At 49.8% G+C, this 18,786-nt stretch overlaps 8 protein-coding genes across 8 annotated transcripts; 4 read left to right on the forward strand and 4 right to left on the reverse strand.

Annotated features, from left to right (window-relative positions):
- Positions 1-86: 86 nt before the first annotated feature.
- On the reverse strand, positions 87-2,394 carry EJ05DRAFT_477235 (uncharacterized protein). Its single transcript, XM_033744206.1, has 2 exons — positions 1,148-2,394; positions 87-1,092 (listed from the first exon to the last, which is right to left on the reverse strand). Exons 1-2 carry the CDS (start codon positions 2,268-2,270, stop codon positions 431-433), a joined length of 1,785 nt encoding a protein of 594 aa, XP_033599465.1. The 5' UTR covers positions 2,271-2,394; the 3' UTR covers positions 87-430.
- A 1,319-nt stretch (positions 2,395-3,713) lies between these two features.
- Positions 3,714-5,644, forward strand: EJ05DRAFT_493481 (purine transporter; the record flags this gene model as incomplete). The annotated part of the gene is made up of 7 exons (XM_033746123.1): positions 3,714-4,016; positions 4,068-4,116; positions 4,182-4,664; positions 4,714-4,833; positions 4,887-5,156; positions 5,206-5,454; positions 5,511-5,644. The coding sequence occupies 7 exons, from the start codon at positions 3,714-3,716 to the stop codon at positions 5,642-5,644; spliced, it is 1,608 nt and encodes a 535-aa protein (XP_033599466.1).
- A 1,857-nt stretch (positions 5,645-7,501) lies between these two features.
- On the forward strand, positions 7,502-8,658 carry EJ05DRAFT_440672 (mitochondrial carrier; the record flags this gene model as incomplete). Its single annotated transcript, XM_033741944.1, has 3 exons — positions 7,502-7,671; positions 7,805-8,224; positions 8,274-8,658. The coding sequence occupies 3 exons, from the start codon at positions 7,502-7,504 to the stop codon at positions 8,656-8,658; spliced, it is 975 nt and encodes a 324-aa protein (XP_033599467.1).
- A 335-nt stretch (positions 8,659-8,993) lies between these two features.
- EJ05DRAFT_477241 (uncharacterized protein) lies at positions 8,994-10,709 on the reverse strand. The gene is made up of 2 exons (XM_033744207.1): positions 10,326-10,709; positions 8,994-10,234 (listed from the first exon to the last, which is right to left on the reverse strand). The coding sequence occupies exons 1-2, from the start codon at positions 10,535-10,537 to the stop codon at positions 9,118-9,120; spliced, it is 1,329 nt and encodes a 442-aa protein (XP_033599468.1). The 5' UTR covers positions 10,538-10,709; the 3' UTR covers positions 8,994-9,117.
- A 219-nt stretch (positions 10,710-10,928) lies between these two features.
- On the forward strand, positions 10,929-12,194 carry EJ05DRAFT_487014 (DNase I-like protein; the record flags this gene model as incomplete). The annotated part of the gene is made up of 1 exon (XM_033745581.1): positions 10,929-12,194. One exon carries the CDS (start codon positions 10,929-10,931, stop codon positions 12,192-12,194), a length of 1,266 nt encoding a protein of 421 aa, XP_033599469.1.
- Positions 12,195-12,484: 290 nt separating this feature from the next.
- Positions 12,485-14,457, reverse strand: EJ05DRAFT_487015 (uncharacterized protein; the record flags this gene model as incomplete). Its single annotated transcript, XM_033745582.1, has 3 exons — positions 12,485-13,100; positions 13,146-13,642; positions 13,696-14,457. The coding sequence occupies 3 exons, from the start codon at positions 14,455-14,457 to the stop codon at positions 12,485-12,487; spliced, it is 1,875 nt and encodes a 624-aa protein (XP_033599470.1).
- Positions 14,458-15,815: 1,358 nt separating this feature from the next.
- Positions 15,816-17,099, forward strand: EJ05DRAFT_501563 (uncharacterized protein; the record flags this gene model as incomplete). Its single annotated transcript, XM_033747130.1, has 2 exons — positions 15,816-15,905; positions 15,978-17,099. 2 exons carry the CDS (start codon positions 15,816-15,818, stop codon positions 17,097-17,099), a joined length of 1,212 nt encoding a protein of 403 aa, XP_033599471.1.
- Positions 17,100-17,884: 785 nt separating this feature from the next.
- On the reverse strand, positions 17,885-18,786 carry EJ05DRAFT_487017 (uncharacterized protein; the record flags this gene model as incomplete). The annotated part of the gene is made up of 2 exons (XM_033745583.1): positions 17,885-17,917; positions 17,947-18,786. The coding sequence occupies 2 exons, from the start codon at positions 18,784-18,786 to the stop codon at positions 17,885-17,887; spliced, it is 873 nt and encodes a 290-aa protein (XP_033599472.1).

Raw genomic sequence — 18,786 nt, forward strand, 5'->3', positions numbered from 1 at the left:
CGTAGTATGCCATTGACGTGTAAGAGTCATGCAGTTTAGATTAATCAACTAAAAATGATAAATTACGATTCGGATGCAAATATGGCAAACCGCTTCCGTTCAGATCAAGTATAGACGGCACTAACTTCCTTTATATATTCTAGTGGAACGCCAAATTGGAGTCCCGAGTGAAACATGTCTTAACAGTTTTCCCTAACCTGTAGAGTAGATGACGATTCGTATCCTGACAAATGGCACCATACGCCGTTTTGCGGCTACCCCTATGTCTTCTGGTAGTCGGAATGAAGAATAGAACCGTTGGAAGTGAATCAAAGAAGAACCTGAAGCTGATGAACCTCCATAGACATCCATACAAGATATAGTAAAATTTCCTTGGCAGAGTGCAGTCATGCCTTTGTGCCACCGTGAGGCACCCGAACACTCGAACTCATTACGGCTTCTCTGCCACGGTGATAGTGACTGCAAAATTACTGCCCATTCTCTCGCATTCAGATCGCATGTCAGCCCTCATCCAGAACCAAGACTGTACTCCAAAATCCTCGGTCCATTGTCCAAACGCCGTTTGATACAGGTATTGGCCTAAGACAGTCATCAAACTTGCTGTATTTTGCACAGGCCCACTTATTGTTCTGGGTACGACGACAGGAAGTGCAATGCGAACTTGTTTAGGCGTGTACAAAGCTCCAAAGGTAAGAGCATGCCGTATTTGTTCTGTTGGATCTGTTGAGTAGCCATTCCTTTGTAGTGGGGTCATGATATGATCGTCAATCCAGACCGAAGTAAAAGGTCCACTTCGCATCAAGTTTGCTTCCACCGAGACTATCTCAAGTCGACAACCGGGCTTTAGAACACGCATGCAATCTCTGAGGCACCGCGATAGGTCTCCATGTGTGACAGCTGTTAGCATTGTCCGCGATACAACGCTGTCGAAGTAACAATCTGGAAAGGGGAAGTTCGTTGCTGACGGAGAAATGTACAGAGAATGGTGATTCGAAGGTGGTGAGTGAGTCGGCGGAGTTGGTGTTGAATTCGCTGAGCAAAGAGTATAGACGTTGCAATTGGGATATTTAGCAGCAAGAACCCATCCAGTAGCTAGATGGCCATCAATAAGCAAGAACTGTAAGCAATGATTTATGCAAGGACATACCCAAGTCTCCATTCACAAGCAATATCTTCCTCCCCTCTGAGCGACCACTGCTCAGGAGCAACTCATGTGTTGGACTTTGTATTTGTTTGCCTTGTGTTAGCCACGAATACGCTGTCAGTGCCCAAAGTTTCTTTTCAAACTCAATCTCGTGATAGTCCTTGTGGTACCTATCAAAATCCCACTCTTCACTCAACCTAGTGGCTATTATCTTCAGCCCAGCGGTTTCCATGCGAGACAAAGTCCGTGAGACGCTTGATTCAACTGCGTCATCCCGATGAGGGACTCTCGATCCCAGGGAACCATTGGTGGTGTAACTGCGACCTCTTGGCCATTCGCCCTGTAATACTCGTTTGTGCATCGAGTCATTTGGTGAGGGAAATTCTCGTTCGCGATGATATCGTTCAGTATCAGAATAAGCTGAGATGGGAGAAATTTCTTTCGAATCTTCGGAATAGATGGGGTCAAACACTGCACTTGCTCCAGACTTTGACGTTGCGTCCGAGGTTCCGGACCGTATTGACGGCCCTCGTCTCGGCACATCATTATATATTTGTCGGTTGAGACCTAGGCGTCCGGCTGATTCATGTTGGTTGCCGAGAGGAGCAGCTGATGAACCATTCGGCTTAGTGCCTGGGATTGGAGGAAGGCGCCTCGATGATGGTAGTTGTTTTTGTGCTGGCAATTTTCCGGTTCGATTGATGGCATATATCTCTCGTTCATCTTCCGACGAGACGTCTGGGTCGAGCCGGAGTGTCTCGAGGGATTGTCGTAAAGCTTCTTGCTCCACTCGACCTGTTGGACGAAACTCAGACCGAAACTCAGAGCAGAACTCAGGTAGAGGCTTGGTCTCGTGGTCTGGCGTTCGGAAGTCCTTTAGACTTTGCGCACGCTTCTCTCTCGACTTCAGGAAACCTGCAAAGCCGGAGCTCTTTTCGGCCTTCTTCTTTCCTGTTGATAGGCCTGGAAGGAACGAGTGTTGTCCAGCAGCAGCGCCGCTTGTACTACTGGAGGTACTCAGCGAGGAGCCTCCAGTCGAGGATCTCTTTGCATTCTTCTCTATACTTCTCTTCCTTCTGTGTTGACCTATTGTCTGCACCTGTGGATGATCAAAAGTTGGGAACATGGTCCGCAAGCAAGGTTGCAATATGGAGGCATGAGTGGGGCGAAAGTGTATGGCTAGAAAAGTACATATGGGAAACTGGGTTAACAGGGCGGCGTAGGTGCGAGCGAGGATCAATCACAACAGTATTACTCTAGTGGTGTTTGTTATCTGCCACGAGGCAGCCAATTTCAAGGTTGACCCTGACATTACCTTGGATACTGCATGAGCACCGCATGGCGTGGACAACATGTGGCAAGGGGACGACTACAGGTCCATACAGGTGATTGGAACTGAAAGACGAATCAGGCGTAGGATTATATGCAAATAATAGGTCTAACCTAGAACGGCACCATCCCACATTCTGGACCCCAACACTCAAGCCTATTCAAGTATATAAGTGGAGTCTCAACTAATCTTGGTATAAGAATAAGGTAGTTCAACTATTCTTCTAAGTAGCTAATGAATTTAGTAAGCCACCACTATGCTTAAGAAACGATACTGCCACGCCAAGGGACCTATGGATACACTGAAAGTCGCCTTGACATGGGTAAAAATGACTCTACATCAAGTACCGAAATAGGTAAGGTCAGACGCGGTCCAGGATTTAGGTTATTGCAGTCCTACGTTAGACCTCAAGTAATATGCAACAGATGGAACTGGAACAGACTACCTAGGTACAAGGCATTGACCGGGGTTGGTTATGACTCGTTTCGCCAATTTGCCCAAGCGGTTTCAATATTACTTTGTACTAGTCTGTTCAGGTAGCATCTCCAAAACACTCTCACCTCGCCTACAAGCGAGCAACTCTCTTCTTCTTGTCCATCTCCCTTGGTGCTTTCTAGTTCAGTGTAAGAATCAATCGGCATAATTCTCTCCCTCTTAGATGTCGTGAAGATTGTTGTGTTTGTCTTGCTCGTGCGTGCACATACCATCAGTACAGCTCACACGGAACTAACTATCTTTGATTATCTGGATCCCACAACGATCCTGGCGATCGAGGTCGGCCTCGGCCATTCCGAGCACGTTCATCTGAACGTTCACCCCAATCTTCATCTCAATGCTCATCTCAGTGATAGTAGATATACGCTCTGGAATGTCACTGATCCATACACCCCTACCGAGCCAAGAACATCATGCCACCTCAATTGGCCATAAATGAGCGCCGAGCCGTCTCAGGCCTCGTTGAGGCAGGTATATAGCTCGCTTCGATATACGACCCCCTATATCTCTGGCAAGTCGAGAATGACGTCTGAGTGGTTCATCTGACTCTGTTCTACATATCACCGCGAGGAGTAATTGCCCTCAATTTCGCATATCCAGGTTATTCTCAACATGGGGTTACGGGAGTGGATTGAAAGTCTCAATGATGTAGTGGCGCAGTCACCTGTAGGCCACTACTTCCACCTATCAGGCTCAAGCCATGTAAGTCCCAGCGAGTGCATGCAGATATTGTGACTGACGAAGATGATGCAGCCACATCCAATTCCTGGGTCTCGATTTAGTACAGAGATACGAGCTGGACTCACAACTTTCTTCACCATGGCGTACATTATTGCTGTCAATGCCGATATTATCACAGATAGTGGCGCAACTTGTGTATGCAATGGTGGGGCAGATGATCCTATGTGCGACAAAAACGACGAATATGACCTTTGCCTACTTGGTGTCCAGCGAGATATTGTCACGGCGACTGCTGCTATCAGTGCTTTTGCCTCGCTCCTTATGGGCCTCGCATCAAATCTACCAGTAGGTGTAGCACCTGCTATGGTAAGAATACCCGCAATGCAATACAAGCACTGGTCGTTGACGTTCTTGTAGTCGTTGAACGCATACCTAGCATATCAAGTGGTTGGCTATCATGGATCTGGTGAGTCTGATATAGAAATTGGCCATCAAAATCGATATATAAGTGCTTTGGCCGACATAAATTAGGTCAGATCAGCTATCAGATGGCCATGACAGCTGTCTTCGTCGAAGGTTTCATCTTTATCGCACTGTCTCTTCTCGGTCTCCGCCAGTGGCTTGCTCGAATCATCCCTGGGTCTATCAAGGTAGCAACCGCTGCGGGGATTGGACTGTTCTTGACCCTGATCGGACTGTCACACTCAGCTGGCATCGGCGCCATCACAGGTGATAGAACCACACCTCTCGCTCTTGGTGGGTGTCCAGAGGAGTACTTGAGTCCTGACACCGGGGCTTGCATGAGCCACAAAGCTACCAGCTCAACTCTCTGGCTGGGTTTCATGCTTGGTGGAGCACTTACTGCCGTTCTCATGACCTTTAGAGTGCATGGTGCGATGATTATGGGTATAATATTAGTGTCCATCTTCTCATGGCCTCGTGATACTAGTTTCACGTATTTCCCACGCACTGTTGCTGGGGATTCGCGTTTTGAATTCTTCAAGAAAGTAGTTGGTACGTTACGCGACTTTTGGGCGAGATGTTGGACACTAACCATGATTAGCTTTCCATCCAATCGAGAAAACTCTTGCCGTCCAAGACTGGAATATCGGTGGTGCACATGGGTCGCACTTCTTCCTCGCCATCATTACCATGCTCTACGTAGACATCCTAGATTGCACAGGTATGCTAGCATTCTTGCTTGTATCGCATACACACTGATTGATATATATCAAGGTACACTCTACTCCATGGCCCGATTCAGTGGTGTGGTAGATCCTGACACAGGCGATTTTCCTCGATCTACCCTGGCCTACTGCTCAGACGCGCTTAGTATCAGTATCGGTTCTCTGTTCGGTACATCCCCAGTGACTGTATTCGTCGAGTCGGGCGCTGGAATTCAAGAAGGAGGTCGAACTGGCTTGACCGCAATTGTCACGGGCTTGTGTTTCTTCATGTCGATATTTCTGGCACCTATCTTCGCTTCGATCCCGCCATGGGCTACAGGTAAGCTTTTTTACGCAACATTAGGAATGCCTACCAACTCTTAATACAGGTGGCGCACTAATACTCGTCGGGTGTATGCTGATGAAAGGAGTCCTCGCCATAAACTGGAACTACTCCGGTGACGCGATTCCTGCATTCGTCACACTAATCTTCATGCCCTTCTCCTATTCGATCGCTTACGGCCTGATTGCAGGCATAATTACCTACATTGTAGTAAATGGCACGATCTGGGTTGTACGTACCTTGTCTTGCGGCAAACTTGAACCAGCAGACTACGAGGAGAAGGAATATTGGTCTCGTAAGCGTTTGACCGAATTGGTTGTTTTGCCGCAACTGCTAATCTAAATATTGTAGTCCGAAACGACAATCGAGGTGTTCAGCCTTGGTTCATTCGCGCTGCCAAAGGCGACTCTAAACTGTGGCGAAACAAGGATGATGTAATTCAGCTGCAGACCCAGGATCCATACCTGAAGGGTGGTCAAGTGTGAATGTATGACCAGCGCTGTGAGTTCGATCCAGGGGCGCTTGTTGTTCGATGGATATGGATTTAGAGATCGCCGCGCACATGGCTGCTGTGAGCATCCTACATGGTTATGGCCATGTTATCTCCCAATCCTCGATGAGAAATATCTTGACGGAGAAGGAGGCAGGTATGAGCTGAGATACAGCCAATCAAGTCATGCCTGTGTCAGAGTTCCTGTAGTACCATGTCAAACTTGCTATGCCTGTTAGCTTAGTGCTTCGGTTTACAGGCATACCTTGTTTCTCGGTAGGTACAGTACAGCGCCACTATGCTAGGACCTCAAACATCTTGTCGTCGTATCTACACCTGACGCAGTGCTAACGTCAGATACGGGACTGTAATACTGCAAGTGACTGCCTGAACAGCTTTAAGTACATGGCTTATATTACACCACCTAGCCATACCTAATGATGATGTGGTAGACCAAACACTTCTGCGTAGCGAAGAGCTTTCAAACTGACTTCGCGCGGAATCTGGCGCGCTTTGTCGAAAAAACTTGAAAGGAAGATACCCTCCAGCTTCAGCTAGGCCACTTTGATCGTTGCGCCCGACCAAGGGAAACTGATGCTCAGTCAAAGCCGAGATTAGATCTTCCTCGCACTTCCCAGCCTTCTGAATGACAATGCCTTGTGTTAGAGATACTGACGACTTGCCCTGTCCCTGGAGCGTTGTGACCTTCGAAGTTTCGCAAGATACCTGTAACGTTAAGGCTGAACTAGCCTATTACCCGCTGCCCATGGAGTCTCTATTTCTTCAAAAACTATCATATTAGTTCTGGTGACACTTCACTTTCATTCGTGTCACATTAGACGACACTTAAATATATATTACGTATGTCCGAGGAGTCCACGAGCAGAGATCAGTCATGTCTCAAGACATACTGCGCCTCCGAGCCTGATCATTGTCACTACCACAATCGTCGTCTTCTGGGCACCGACCACGATGGTAATAGGGATTTTAATAATACTGCCGTTGTAGACGCATGCTTTAGAAGAGCCAGGAAGTAGAGCCAGAGCTATCATCTCTTAAAATGATCGCAGCTTTAACAGCAAAACCATGAGGAAGAGCGTAAGTGCTCGGCGCTTTATTCTCTGTCGGTCATCTAATTAAACTCTTCGTTCATTGTTACCGTACTTATACTCTACTAGAGTCATTCAATGCCTAAAGGTAATACGGCGAGGCCTGAAGGAGTGGGCTTTCTACCTCGTTTTACTTGATATTGGACTGAGATAAGGCTATCGCGAGACTGGCTGGGGCGTCCATCATCGATTCGACATCATCGTTGCTACGAGCGCGATCATCTATATGTCTACATTAGACCGACATGGGGAAGCCAGACACTGCCAAGGGGATTGATTGTTTAGCACCGGTTGATTTGTGATTGAGCAGCTAGCTCAAAATCCTTCCTCCTCTCAGTGAGTCCAGTGTCGACGCCTCTCAATGGATAAGACAGTCTTTAAAGGTATATCAGCAAAGAAGATGCTTGTTCTCACATATGGAAATAGCTCAATGCCAACGATATATATAGGAATTCGAAATGTCTCTGATGAGAACAGGAAAAGCCTCAGCCTGTCAGAGCACCTGATGGATCCACGGGTATGCACGGACGTCATCGCTCGGACAGGATAGCCCAGCCCGAGATAACCCGATCCGACAAAGCTCTCTCTGCGACTCCGTTCCTACTTGTCAAATCTTTTTGCTCCACCTCCCGTCAACGCTTCTTCCTGCATCCCAACCTCATCGTCGCAAAGTCGATTCGTTTCGCATCTGTCCATACTCTCCACTCCATTCATACCGGCTCAGTCGTCTGATATCCACCATAATGTCGGCGCCGTCATCCTCAACCGGCTCTACCAAGCTCGACGCCATCAAGCAGAATGTTCAAGCAGCCACTCCCGAAAAGTTGAGCGGCATCGCTCTATACTCGAGATTTGCCCTTGCTGGTGCCGTCTGCTGTTCCGTCACTCACGGGGCCCTCACACCCGTCGATGTGTAAGCCTCAATTCCCTTATCAGTGCACTGCAAGCCTGGAGAGCAACCTGCACTGAGGCAATGCTCTTCAGTATCATCGAGTCCTAATTGTGTCAACGAAATGAACCATCAACTGACGTATCTCATCATGTAGCGTTAAAACGAGGATACAACTCGACCCGGCCACCTACAACCGTGGTATGATCGGCGGTTTCCGCCAGGTCATCGCAAAGGAGGGTGCTGGTGCTTTGTTGACAGGTTTCGGTCCAACTGCTGCTGGTTACTTCCTCCAGGGTGCCTTCAAGTTCGGAGGTTACGAATTCTTCAAACAGCAGAGCATTGGTATCCTCGGATACGAGACCGCTGCCAACAACCGTACCGCTGTGTATCTCGTTTCTTCTGGTCTAGCCGAGTTCTTTGCGGATATTGCCCTATGCCCTCTTGAGGCCACCCGTATTCGTCTAGTGTCAGAGCCAACATTCGCCAGCGGTCTCGTTTCTGGTTTTGGCAAGATTGCGAAGACTGAGGGCATTGGTGCCTTCTACTCAGGTTTTGGACCGATCTTGTTCAAGCAGTACGTCGCAAGACTCACAATACCAATAGATGTGCTAATAATTTTTTAGAGTACCATATACCATGTCCAAATTCGTTGTCTTTGAGAAGGTCTCCGAAATTGTTGCCTCAGCTTTCGACACGAAAAACAAGTCCTCGTCTGTGCAAACTGTCGCTAACCTTGGCTCTGGTTTGATCGCCGGTTTCGCTGCTGCCATCGTGTCCCAGCCCGCCGACACCATGCTTTCCAAGATCAACAAGACCAAGGGTCTTCCAGGTGAGGGCACTACCTCGCGTCTCATCAAAATTGCCAAGGAGCTTGGTCTCCGTGGCTCATTTGGTGGTCTGCCGGCCCGTCTCTTCATGGTTGGTACTCTTACAGCCGGTCAATTCGCCATCTATGGCGACTTAAAGAAGGCTATGGGTGCTGTTGGCGGTGTTGAGATCTCCAAATAGATGGACCAGAAGAAGTGGAGAATAAAAATGGGACGTCAAAATTTGTTGCAAATCCCGAGCAGCCCAGTTGAGCATTTTCAAGAGCGATAGAAACATGCTTGTGAGGATGATAGATACTTAGGGATCGATTCCTTGGGATTACATACGCGCCACAGGGATTTATGTTGATAGAGTCCGAATTCTTTGCATCTGGGTTGTATGACTAATCATGTAGGCTTGCGTTTCCATCTTGAGGGGTTTGAAAGTAATAGATCTTCAATTGTGCAATATACTCCGCTCACATATATTTGAAGGTTCATCCTGTGTGTCGTTCTCACGATCTGCGTGACAGTGGGAGACAAGTAATTTACTAATTCTATTATACATGCTCTTATACGACTATTTCTTGAAGTCAGTAGTTGGATATCTTGGTTCACTAGCTGGAGCCTTCGACAGATCCAGTCATTCGCCTGGTCACTGCTATTTGTTAGATTGCGGCTTGCCGTTTTCCACGGGCGCTGCTCGCCGGAGCATCTTTGTACCCGTTTTCCAATCCTTAATGATATCATTCACCTGATAAACCTCTCCTTCCTTTCTGGGCGCCTCGCCTCTACACATTATATCAAGAATTATACTGGCACTTTGCTCTCCTGTCACGGGTAGTCGCTTGACGCCTTTCTTCTTCAACGCCGGCGGGACATTGTTTGGATTCAGCAGCCCTACTTGTACGAGTACGGACGCTTGGTCCCAGTACATCCGCTCACACCAGATCTTGCCTGCGCGGAGGGTCACAATGCAGACAATGATGACGTCGACGTCTCTGCCTGTGGGCGCAACTTCAGGCAGTATCCACGGCATAACGACCTTGTGCGTGAACCGCACATGTAGCTCGTCGACTACGCTGTCTGTGCCAATGGTTCGACTGAGTAGTAATACCTCAAGCCCGATCTCTGCCTTCTCATCCACGTCGCATGGTACGAAGTAGTCTTCGTAGAAGCACCGCATATCGTCTGCTCCCACACCACCTGTAAGTGTCGGCGCATGTACCACATACGGCTCTGGCTCGGTGCAGAATGCGCTGAGTGACTTTGCGAGGTTGGGTTTCTGCCATGTTGCGTCGAAGCTCTCTTCCCACTGCCGCTCGAGCTCGACTTCAGCTCCGAAAGCGCGCCTGATAGTGGACAGGGACCGAGTAAAGGCTGTGCCGTCTGCGACACCGTCGTATTCGTCTAGGTCGCGCTCTGCGAAGCCTACGTCGACGCCGGTATACGTGTAGCAGCGATAGCTCATATGCAACTGGAGACCCCCGGACCCTGCTCCTGGCGTGACTGCCTTTTGAACTGTCTTCCGCTTGCCTTGGATGCCTAGGATTTCAGACGGTCGAGTAACTCCAATGGTATCGGGGGTATCGCCAGTGCCAGAGGGCAGGTGAACGAGTACGCGCATATGCGACGGGAATTTGGTCGTTGGTGCAGGCACAGTGGTCGGATAGTATGCAACCAAAGAGCAAAGACGGGAAGACCAAGCGTGTGGACTAAGATGAGCTTCGAGACAGAAGGAGGCAGCGGCACCGAAGGCGATGATCGCATATTTCTCTCTAGCAAACGTTAGCTGTGATGCTTATTCAACATGAAATGGTTTACGATAGAGACTGCTAATTGGCAGTAGTTTGGCCCAGAATCACTCACCCAACTCCCAATCCACGTCCTAGACTTTCGAGCTTCTCACGATACGCTCTTCCTCCGTTGCCCATGGGCAGATATTCAACCATGAAGCCTTCCTTCTTCCATGCTTCCAAGACACTTAGGTCGAACTCCACATCTTCCGACGTGATATATAGTCTTGGGCTGGATGAGTTGAATGAAAGCCAACCTGATTGGTTGATAAAGTTCTGTGTCATGTTGGCAATAGTTAGCCAACAGCGCCGTAGCAGCAGGTGGCCGAAGAAGTCATGAATTGGGTAGATAATCACTGAGATAGGTCGACGAAAAGGATGACCTGCAATGGCCGCACCCAAGTCGTGTTCCTTGATTACGTATCATCCTTGCAAACCTTGGAGAGTCTTCGTCGACCGGTACAGGGCAATAAGATCACGGCGGGGATGTTGTACAGGGGCAGAAAGAGTCGGACGACGTCATTTGAACTTCCTGCCTGAGGCACCAATGGGTCCGCTGGCTATGTTGAAGCTTCCATGACAGCCATATTAAATGTTGTGTCCACTGCTGAAGAAATCAATGCTATCACAACGGTTTGTGAGAGATTGTCTCGGAAAATGCTGCGAATTTAGCAGAATGACTGGATCAATTAGTCCGCCACCAACGAAAAGGAGAAAGGTACGAGCGGAATGTGGAAACTTGACAGACTTCGGGGCAACGTTGGAAACATCTACCACTACTGCTGCATCAGATCCATCAGATCAACCTGTTCATATAATCTCCTGGAACATCAACGGCATCACCCCTTTCGTCCGACACCACCTGACCAAGCCAATCACCAACTATTTCTCAAAATCCCCAAAATCAGTACGCATACCAAGCTCACAATCTGGACTTTCGCAGCCACCTTCTCTCAGAGCATTCCTGTGCCGCCATAACTACCCACACCTGCTCTTCCTCCAAGAAGTCAAGATCAACAGCAAAGACGAAGCAACGCAACGCGCCGTCCAAGCAGCCATCAATACTCCCGAATCATCCGAAACCGCTCAGCTACCACCGACCTACACGGCCCACTTTACACTTCCCTGCGACCCGCATAACGCTCGTGGCTTTGGTGGCAGGATTTACGGCGTCGTTAGCATAATTCGGGATGACTTCGCGGACAGATGCGTTTCTGCCGTCAGAACTGTGGACTGGGACGTCGAGGGTCGAGTCAGCATCGTCGAGATCACCTCTCCACAACCGCGTCACCCAATACCATCACCACTACCACCGTCAGCCAAACCCAGCGCTCCCAGGCCCGCAAGCAGTCATGATGACAAGCCCTCTACAGCCCATCCCTCAAACATAGCAGTCTTCAACATCTACGCCGTCAACGGCACAAACAACGCATACAAGGACCCAAAAACAGGCACCACGTGCGGCACGCGCCACGACCGCAAACTCGCCTTCCACAAGCTACTCATGGAGGAGAGTCTGCGCTACGAGGCCCGCGGCTGGGCGGTCATCCTCGGCGGCGACATGAACGTTGCACCTGCACGAATCGACGGGTATCCGAATCTGAGGACGTATCCGCGCGAGCACATTGTCAATCGCGCGGACTTCAATACTAGATTTCTGCTAGGAGAGGACATGAAAGCGTTGGGTGGTAACGAGGATGGCGAGCATGTGTTTCAAGGTATCGATATCTGGCGCACACTTCACGGTCCAGAAGCATCGGGCTATACGTATTACCCGCGTGGAACGGCATGGGGCGCGAGTTGTGATCGGGTGGACTATTTCGTGATTAGCAAGGGATTATATGAAGAAGGTAAGGTTGTAGAGGCTGAGATCCACGCGAATGCGCTAGAGAGAGGGCCTAGCGATCATGTACCCATCTCGATGGTGCTGAGTTTGAGATAGTTACGGACGGTCCTGAAGTAGTAGACATTTGTGTTTTTGATTCGAAAGTTCTTGTTATGTATTGCAGCGTGAAAGGCACGAGAGTTGTCTCCATGCAGCGCATCGGGCACGAGAAGGGTGACAAGAGTGCAGCTGGACGAGACGAAAGAAAAGACAGGAGCTGGCGTAAATCGTAAGGGGATCCAAACGCCTGACCTAGTGTGTGATGCTTGTACAGGTGAAAGAGAGAAGGAAAAACCACCGCACTGTGCAATGCTTGTACAGTCTAATTTCGATTCATGCGATTATTCTCAGGCATTTGGCCTTTTCAGGATGTCCGAAAAATTCACATTTTCATCTCTTGGATCTGTTGTACCCAGACCCTCTTCCTTTCCGACTTGTTCATCCTTCGCCTCGTCTGTCTCGATGTCTGACGCGGGAGGGCTCGGGAGCGCACATTCTCCATCTTCCTTCGCGGTGCTCTTCTCTTTCTTGAACACATTCTCCACCCTGTCTAAGTCACTGCCGCTCGGATCAGTTGGGGACGTCTCGCCCACGCTCTGTCTCCGCAGCACTGTCTGTGTATCATCATTGGGGATCTGGGAAAGATGGTCGTCAATACTGCGCTTCTCGTTCGATATGGCGTTCATCTCACTTTTGCGGGCGTTGATTGTGCCGTTTGTTTTGGCACCGTTGGCTATCCCATTGGCTGTCCCGTTGGTTGCACCGTTGGCGACACCATTAGCGATACCGTTGATTTCGAGTCTCTTGCCAACTTTGTCAGTCTCGCGGTTTACACCCTTCGCTGCATCGTGGGCGGAGTTTGCAATCTCTTTCGCGCCTTTCTTGGCAGCATCCTTGTCACCGCGAGAGATGGGGGCGATGCGTCGCATATACGACTTGACAAAGAATCGTACAAATAATGCACTGCAGCATGTGAGCATGGTACGTCGCCTGGCAAGGAAAACTTACGTGAGAGGAGCCAGATACATTAAGTTCAGCCACACGGCAAAACTTTGTCCAGTGGTGTCGATGCACTGCACCCATTGATATTCATTCCTAAATCGAGTCTCGTAACCTGGCGCTGTGTGACCGGTGAGATTTTCAAACTTTGCGGCAATTTGATCCTTCAACACATGAGGACGTTCACCCATGTTTTCAGCAAGACCTTCCTCTCCAGCGGCACGAAGTGCAAGCTTTTTGATGTACGAACCAAACCCTGCTACAGCTGATGCAGCAGTAGCCTCTGAAGCAACGGATGAAAGAGCGGATGATGCAGTGGAGACAGCTACTTGAGCTGCTTTGGCGATCCTGTATGGGGTGGAGACTGGGACCGTGTACTGTATGCAGAGATGCAGTATAGCGAATGAGCCACCAACAACAAATTGGGTGATTTGCATGGTAGTCAAACTGCGTTTGACAGCCTGAGGGACGCGGACACCTAGGGCGGAAAGGGTGTAGTAGGTGTACTGTGAACTTGTCAGATTCGAGTCTTTAGCATCAAGTATGAGACATGACGTACCATCATTGCATGGATAGCAGAGTTAACCTGCACGAACATCCAGATAGGGGGCGCCATGTACCTAATGCCGGCCCACATACACATCATTGCACCAGCATGGTGGTAGGTCTGCAAAGTAGTGCTTCGCTTTCCCTTGGCAAGAATTATGGCTGTGTCGAGGACTTCGTAGAATTTGCTAAGATAGAACCACCAACCCCAGAATGCAAGTCCCTCGTTCCACAATCGACCGACGTCCGTGGAATCGGGCAGGCCACTGCTAAGATGAATTAGCTGATTCTTGACTTCCCATTCCTCCAAGACCGGATTATATGTTGCAGCGTCGCCTAACCCGCGCGGTCCATGCATCTTGCAAAGTGAGTCCACCGCTCCCACAATGCCGTGTTGACCAGTCCAGCCTGCCCAAGTATTGTAGAGACTTTGAATCATAGCGTAGGAGGTCACGGCAGAGTAGACGGCGAGGAAGACGTTGTGGAAGATAACGAACGCGAAAAAGGGACGCGTCTTGCTAATGGCCCAGGCCTTGTTGCCATGCTTGCGATTGTAGGCATTAACAGTGCTGACAGTGGTCGCGTAGAGAGCAGCGATGGTCAACGGTACGGCGGGGTGTAGAGTAGCCTGAAAGATTGAATCCGGTATTGGGAAAGGACTGGCGATGAAGTTTATGTGATCTGAGGGCGGAGGTATCGCTGGTGGAGCCTCGTCGGGAGGAAATTTGAATAGGGAGCGTGGAGGAAGACTCAGATGGAGTGACGGGCCAGACATGATTGCGACTGGTGATGTGAGGCCTTTAATAACCGGTGTAGGAATTGTTGAGAGATGTTGAGGAGCTTTATCAGAGCTTTGTGGGCGTTAAGGATAGGTGATACAGCTCTAGTTGTAGGTATTTCGAGCCATAACTCGGAGGGCGAAGGATTAACTAAAAGTGACGAGAGGCGACGACAGGAAGCTAGGAGAGGGTAATGGCGGAGTTCAAGTAGTCGGGGACTTGTTCGCGTGGTGTCTTCGTATAGAGAACGTGGAACGCGACTGTCTTTTTTTGTTGGCCGCTCCGAAATTCTGTGCATGACGTTCAACCGCGGCATATGGGGCTGTTAGCGCGGTGCCATTTAAAGAGCCTGTTGTGATTGGGTGAAATTGACTTCGACGCCAAGGCCAAGCCAGCATTTCAGGCACACGAGCATGACAAGGCATCTATTTGCCCTGCAGACACTCTAGGGCTACAACAGTAACACAACACAGAAGCGAAGACCCTGATGGAAACCTGCTTTGATGCAATCTTTGTTGGACGTTGTGGCAAAAAGTCCAGCATCTACACTTGAATTTGCCGTTTCGTATGCTCACATCTATCGTACCACTCCTCACTACTATCGTCGCTTTTCGTGTCCGTATAGCTAAGTAACATGATACGCAATGATGAATTGATGATGGGCTGATGTCACATGCACGACTATGGACCCTTCTTGCCCAGCAAACAAGATAATATGAGCATGAGCATGAACTTTAGCATTCTCTAGCGCCGAGATGTGACAAGGAGCCCGCCCTTCTGCACGTGAAATCCTCAACAATTTTTTGGTGCCCAGTTGCTGTGAGAGTGGCAATCCCGGGTCTCATTGCGCGATAGGCAATCTTAGTCCGGTCATACATCCGAGCTGCCAAACAGGTCTGTCTTGGCCGGAGTGCATCATGAGCCCCGTACCCGTGTCTATACCATTGCACATTCCATCTACACACTCCATCAGACCAGCTGGTCGGAACCTGTTGCAATACAGTAGCATTCTGCGGAAAGTGTTCCATTTTTGATATTATTTTTTCTAGGCGTGGAAACAGCTTCTCGAAAAGTCTTAGACCCATGTACCATGAAATCGTCTGATCGTGCTTTCGCAGGATCGAAAGTCTGTTACACATTTGGTCCAATGCCTAGAAATGGTATTGGCGCCCGGACCTGGCCTAGGCCTGGGTCATATCATGTCATATCAGTCCGCACGCGTGCGACGGATGTAGCCGTATCCATAGGGCTGGTTCGCTACGTAATCCGCCTTCCCCCTTGCCCCCGACCCGGCACCTTTCCATCTTGCCGACGTTCGGAAGCTTTGTTTTGCGGTTAGATGCCACAAGTAAACATGGACAAAGCAACAGGCATCTTCAAGAATGGATGGCACCCAGAGAAGAAAGAAAGCTGGCGTGGCGACAACAAAGGCCTTAACCAAGTGGTGAGCTATTCCGCACGATACTCTCGCACGATGCTCCCGCACTGTACCCCATGGCTAACATGAGAGACTTAGGCAGGATGGATGGGCAAAGGGAAGCAAGGAGGCTCGAGCGCATCCGCATTAGAGCGCGCCAACAATCATCAATCTGCTCCACTATCAACCCTCAAGGATCCTTCGTCGTTCGGTCCTCCGCCAAAGCACCAACACTACCACGGTGCTGCTGCTGCTCAAGATAATACTACACCAGATAGGAATGGATGGGGAGCACCCGTGCCCCCGAGTACGATACAGGCACAGCAAGAAGAGCAAAGGAGGCAAGAGACAAATTCAAATAAACCCAAACCACCACCAAGACCCTATCAGAGAGATACTACCGGATTGAGCACAGTGCATCTACCAAAACCTCCAAAATTTGGTGAACCTGCTACAGCTTCGACTCAGAATGCGGTAACAAAACCAAAACCGCCGAGCCTACCTGCTCGCCCGCCCCTACCTCCTCGACAGAACAGTAATCCAGACGAATTCACACCTGCACCACCTCCATCGTACACAGCAGCGACCGCAAAATTAACCCCACCAGCCCCTGTAGAACCATACCTAAACCAAGGAGCCCTGAACAGACTCGGGAAAGCGGGTGTGAGTGTACAAGGCTTCAACATTGGACGAAATGTCTCTCCTCCCTCAACAATCCCAGCCTCCGCATCTTCAGATGCACCGCAGTCAACCCCTGGCCGCGGTCCACAACTTAATGAACTTTCATCACGCTTCTCAAAGATGACTACTTCGCCGAGCCCGACTGCCGGAAGTTCACAAGGCACTACATTCGCCGAGAAACAAGCAGCCGTCAGAACAGCAAATGCATTTCGGAACGACCCTTCATCTGTGTCCTTCTCTGACGCACGAAGCGCGGCTTCAACGGCAAACAATGTCCGCGAAAGACACGGTGAGCAGATTGCTGCGGGGTGGAAGACTGCAAACGGACTGAACCAGAAGTACGGGGTCATGAACAGGGTCAATGGGATGACAGGAAGAGAGTCTGGATCATCGTCTGCGCAGGCTGGTGTGTTGCCTGAGGCATCGTCTATTACGGCAGGCATTGGGAAGAAAGCACCTCCTCCACCACCAAAGAAGAAGGAACTTGGGGGCGCCCCGCCGCCGGTGCCGTTGAGTAGTAAGCCAAAACCGCAGGGGTGATTGGGGTTGTGATGTGTGCAGTATAGCATCAGTATGGATCAATAGTAAAAGGTCCATCTCCGGGACTAATTGGTGTCTGGACTACCCTTTTCACATGAGCATGCAACGGAATATGGCAGTCGAGTTGACTGTCCTATAGTCATGCTACTGGCCGTCAGTCATAGACGCTATTGAAGAGTCGACTCCTTTCAAGTCAGCCATACGAGCAATCCCGATGGACAGCATTGGATGAACCACTAATCATGTACGTCAGGACTTGGACATCAAAGCATTGCTAGCATCTGCGTTCGGACAGTTTCACTCGACAATGAAGACAGCATTTGGTAATTTCGGCTGCGCCTCGAATTCGATATCTCGTTAGAGCTTGCGCATGTAGCGTATCACTCAATGCTATACATAAGGGTATCAGACATCATTAGCCACCATTATTTCGCTCCAGCTGAAACCTCGGCCCAGAAAAGCCACCGAGTTGCCACCACTGTAGCAGACTCATTTTCAATCCCGTGCACGTCAACTCCCTCGTAACCGCCAACTCTCGTGCCTTCGCCGAAACGCCCACCGGGAGAGCCTCCGACGCCGGCCTTTCATAAACCAACCCCGGCGACATGCCTTGCACCGTCTCGTGCATATCAAGCAGTGTCTGCGCCCCGACCGGGCGCCTCATGAACGACCAGTACATCACGCTCCACGGCTGCCGCTCCTTGTAGAACTCGACATCAAAGGAATGGTCGTCCTGTATGCTGCGTCTCAGCACGCTCATGTACGTCTTCATCAGCCTCCGCACATCATTCAACTGGCAGTCCGCCCACTGGTTCTTGCTCCGCCACGTCATAGTCTGATGATATACATGATTGATCTCGCGGAGGTTGCCGTAGTCGCCGAGCAGCCAGTGCGTGGCGTTGGCAATATATACATTATCCGGCTTGATATCGTCGTGACAGTATCCGGCGTCGTGGAGAGTTGCAAGGGTCGAAAGTAGCTTGTTGAAGCTGGGACGCCAGGCCTGGTCGAGGCTTGCCAAACTTACGAAATTTCGCGATCCTGCTACCTGGCTGAGGTTGACAAGCGTGCCATGCTGGATATAAGGGGTGACATAGTGCCATTTTGGGCTCGAGAAATAAGATCCTGTGTGGGCGAGGAAGTAGTCGAGCATGGGTACGTGGCTCCACGTCTGCGAGTCTGGTGAGGGTACAACGGTGAATATGGCAGACATGAGTAGACCTGCTGGGATTTCCGTCGGCCATGAAGTGATTTTGTGCAAAAAGCAGTCTGATAGACTGTCGGGAAGTTGGTCCCGAAAGCGGTTGGAATAATAGGTCTTGATCACTACGTATTCGCCAGTGTCCTTGCTTTCATACAGCCGTGCACTTCCCTCGTAACCATATCCTAGCTCTCGTTTGAAGATGTAAACACCGTCAATGTCCAAGTCATGGTCACCACTATATCGACGAATAGGCTGATCTGAATGAGTCCATTCCAGGGATTGCCGGCCATGATCAAGCAGTGGCCTTAGGAAGTCAGTCTGGATGTTCTGGGGTCGTACACCGTGCAGCTTCCAAAACAAGGAAAGGTACAAGTAAATCACGAGACCAATGAGGAGGAGGCGTGTATAGGTGCGGCGAAACAAACTGGGTAGACCAGAAGAGATCGACGTACAACTAAGTTCGAGACATCCTGACATCCGCAT

This window comes from Pseudovirgaria hyperparasitica (assembly GCF_010093815.1).
Source record: "Pseudovirgaria hyperparasitica strain CBS 121739 unplaced genomic scaffold EJ05scaffold_10, whole genome shotgun sequence".
Lineage (NCBI taxonomy): Eukaryota > Fungi > Ascomycota > Dothideomycetes > Acrospermales > Acrospermaceae > Pseudovirgaria > Pseudovirgaria hyperparasitica.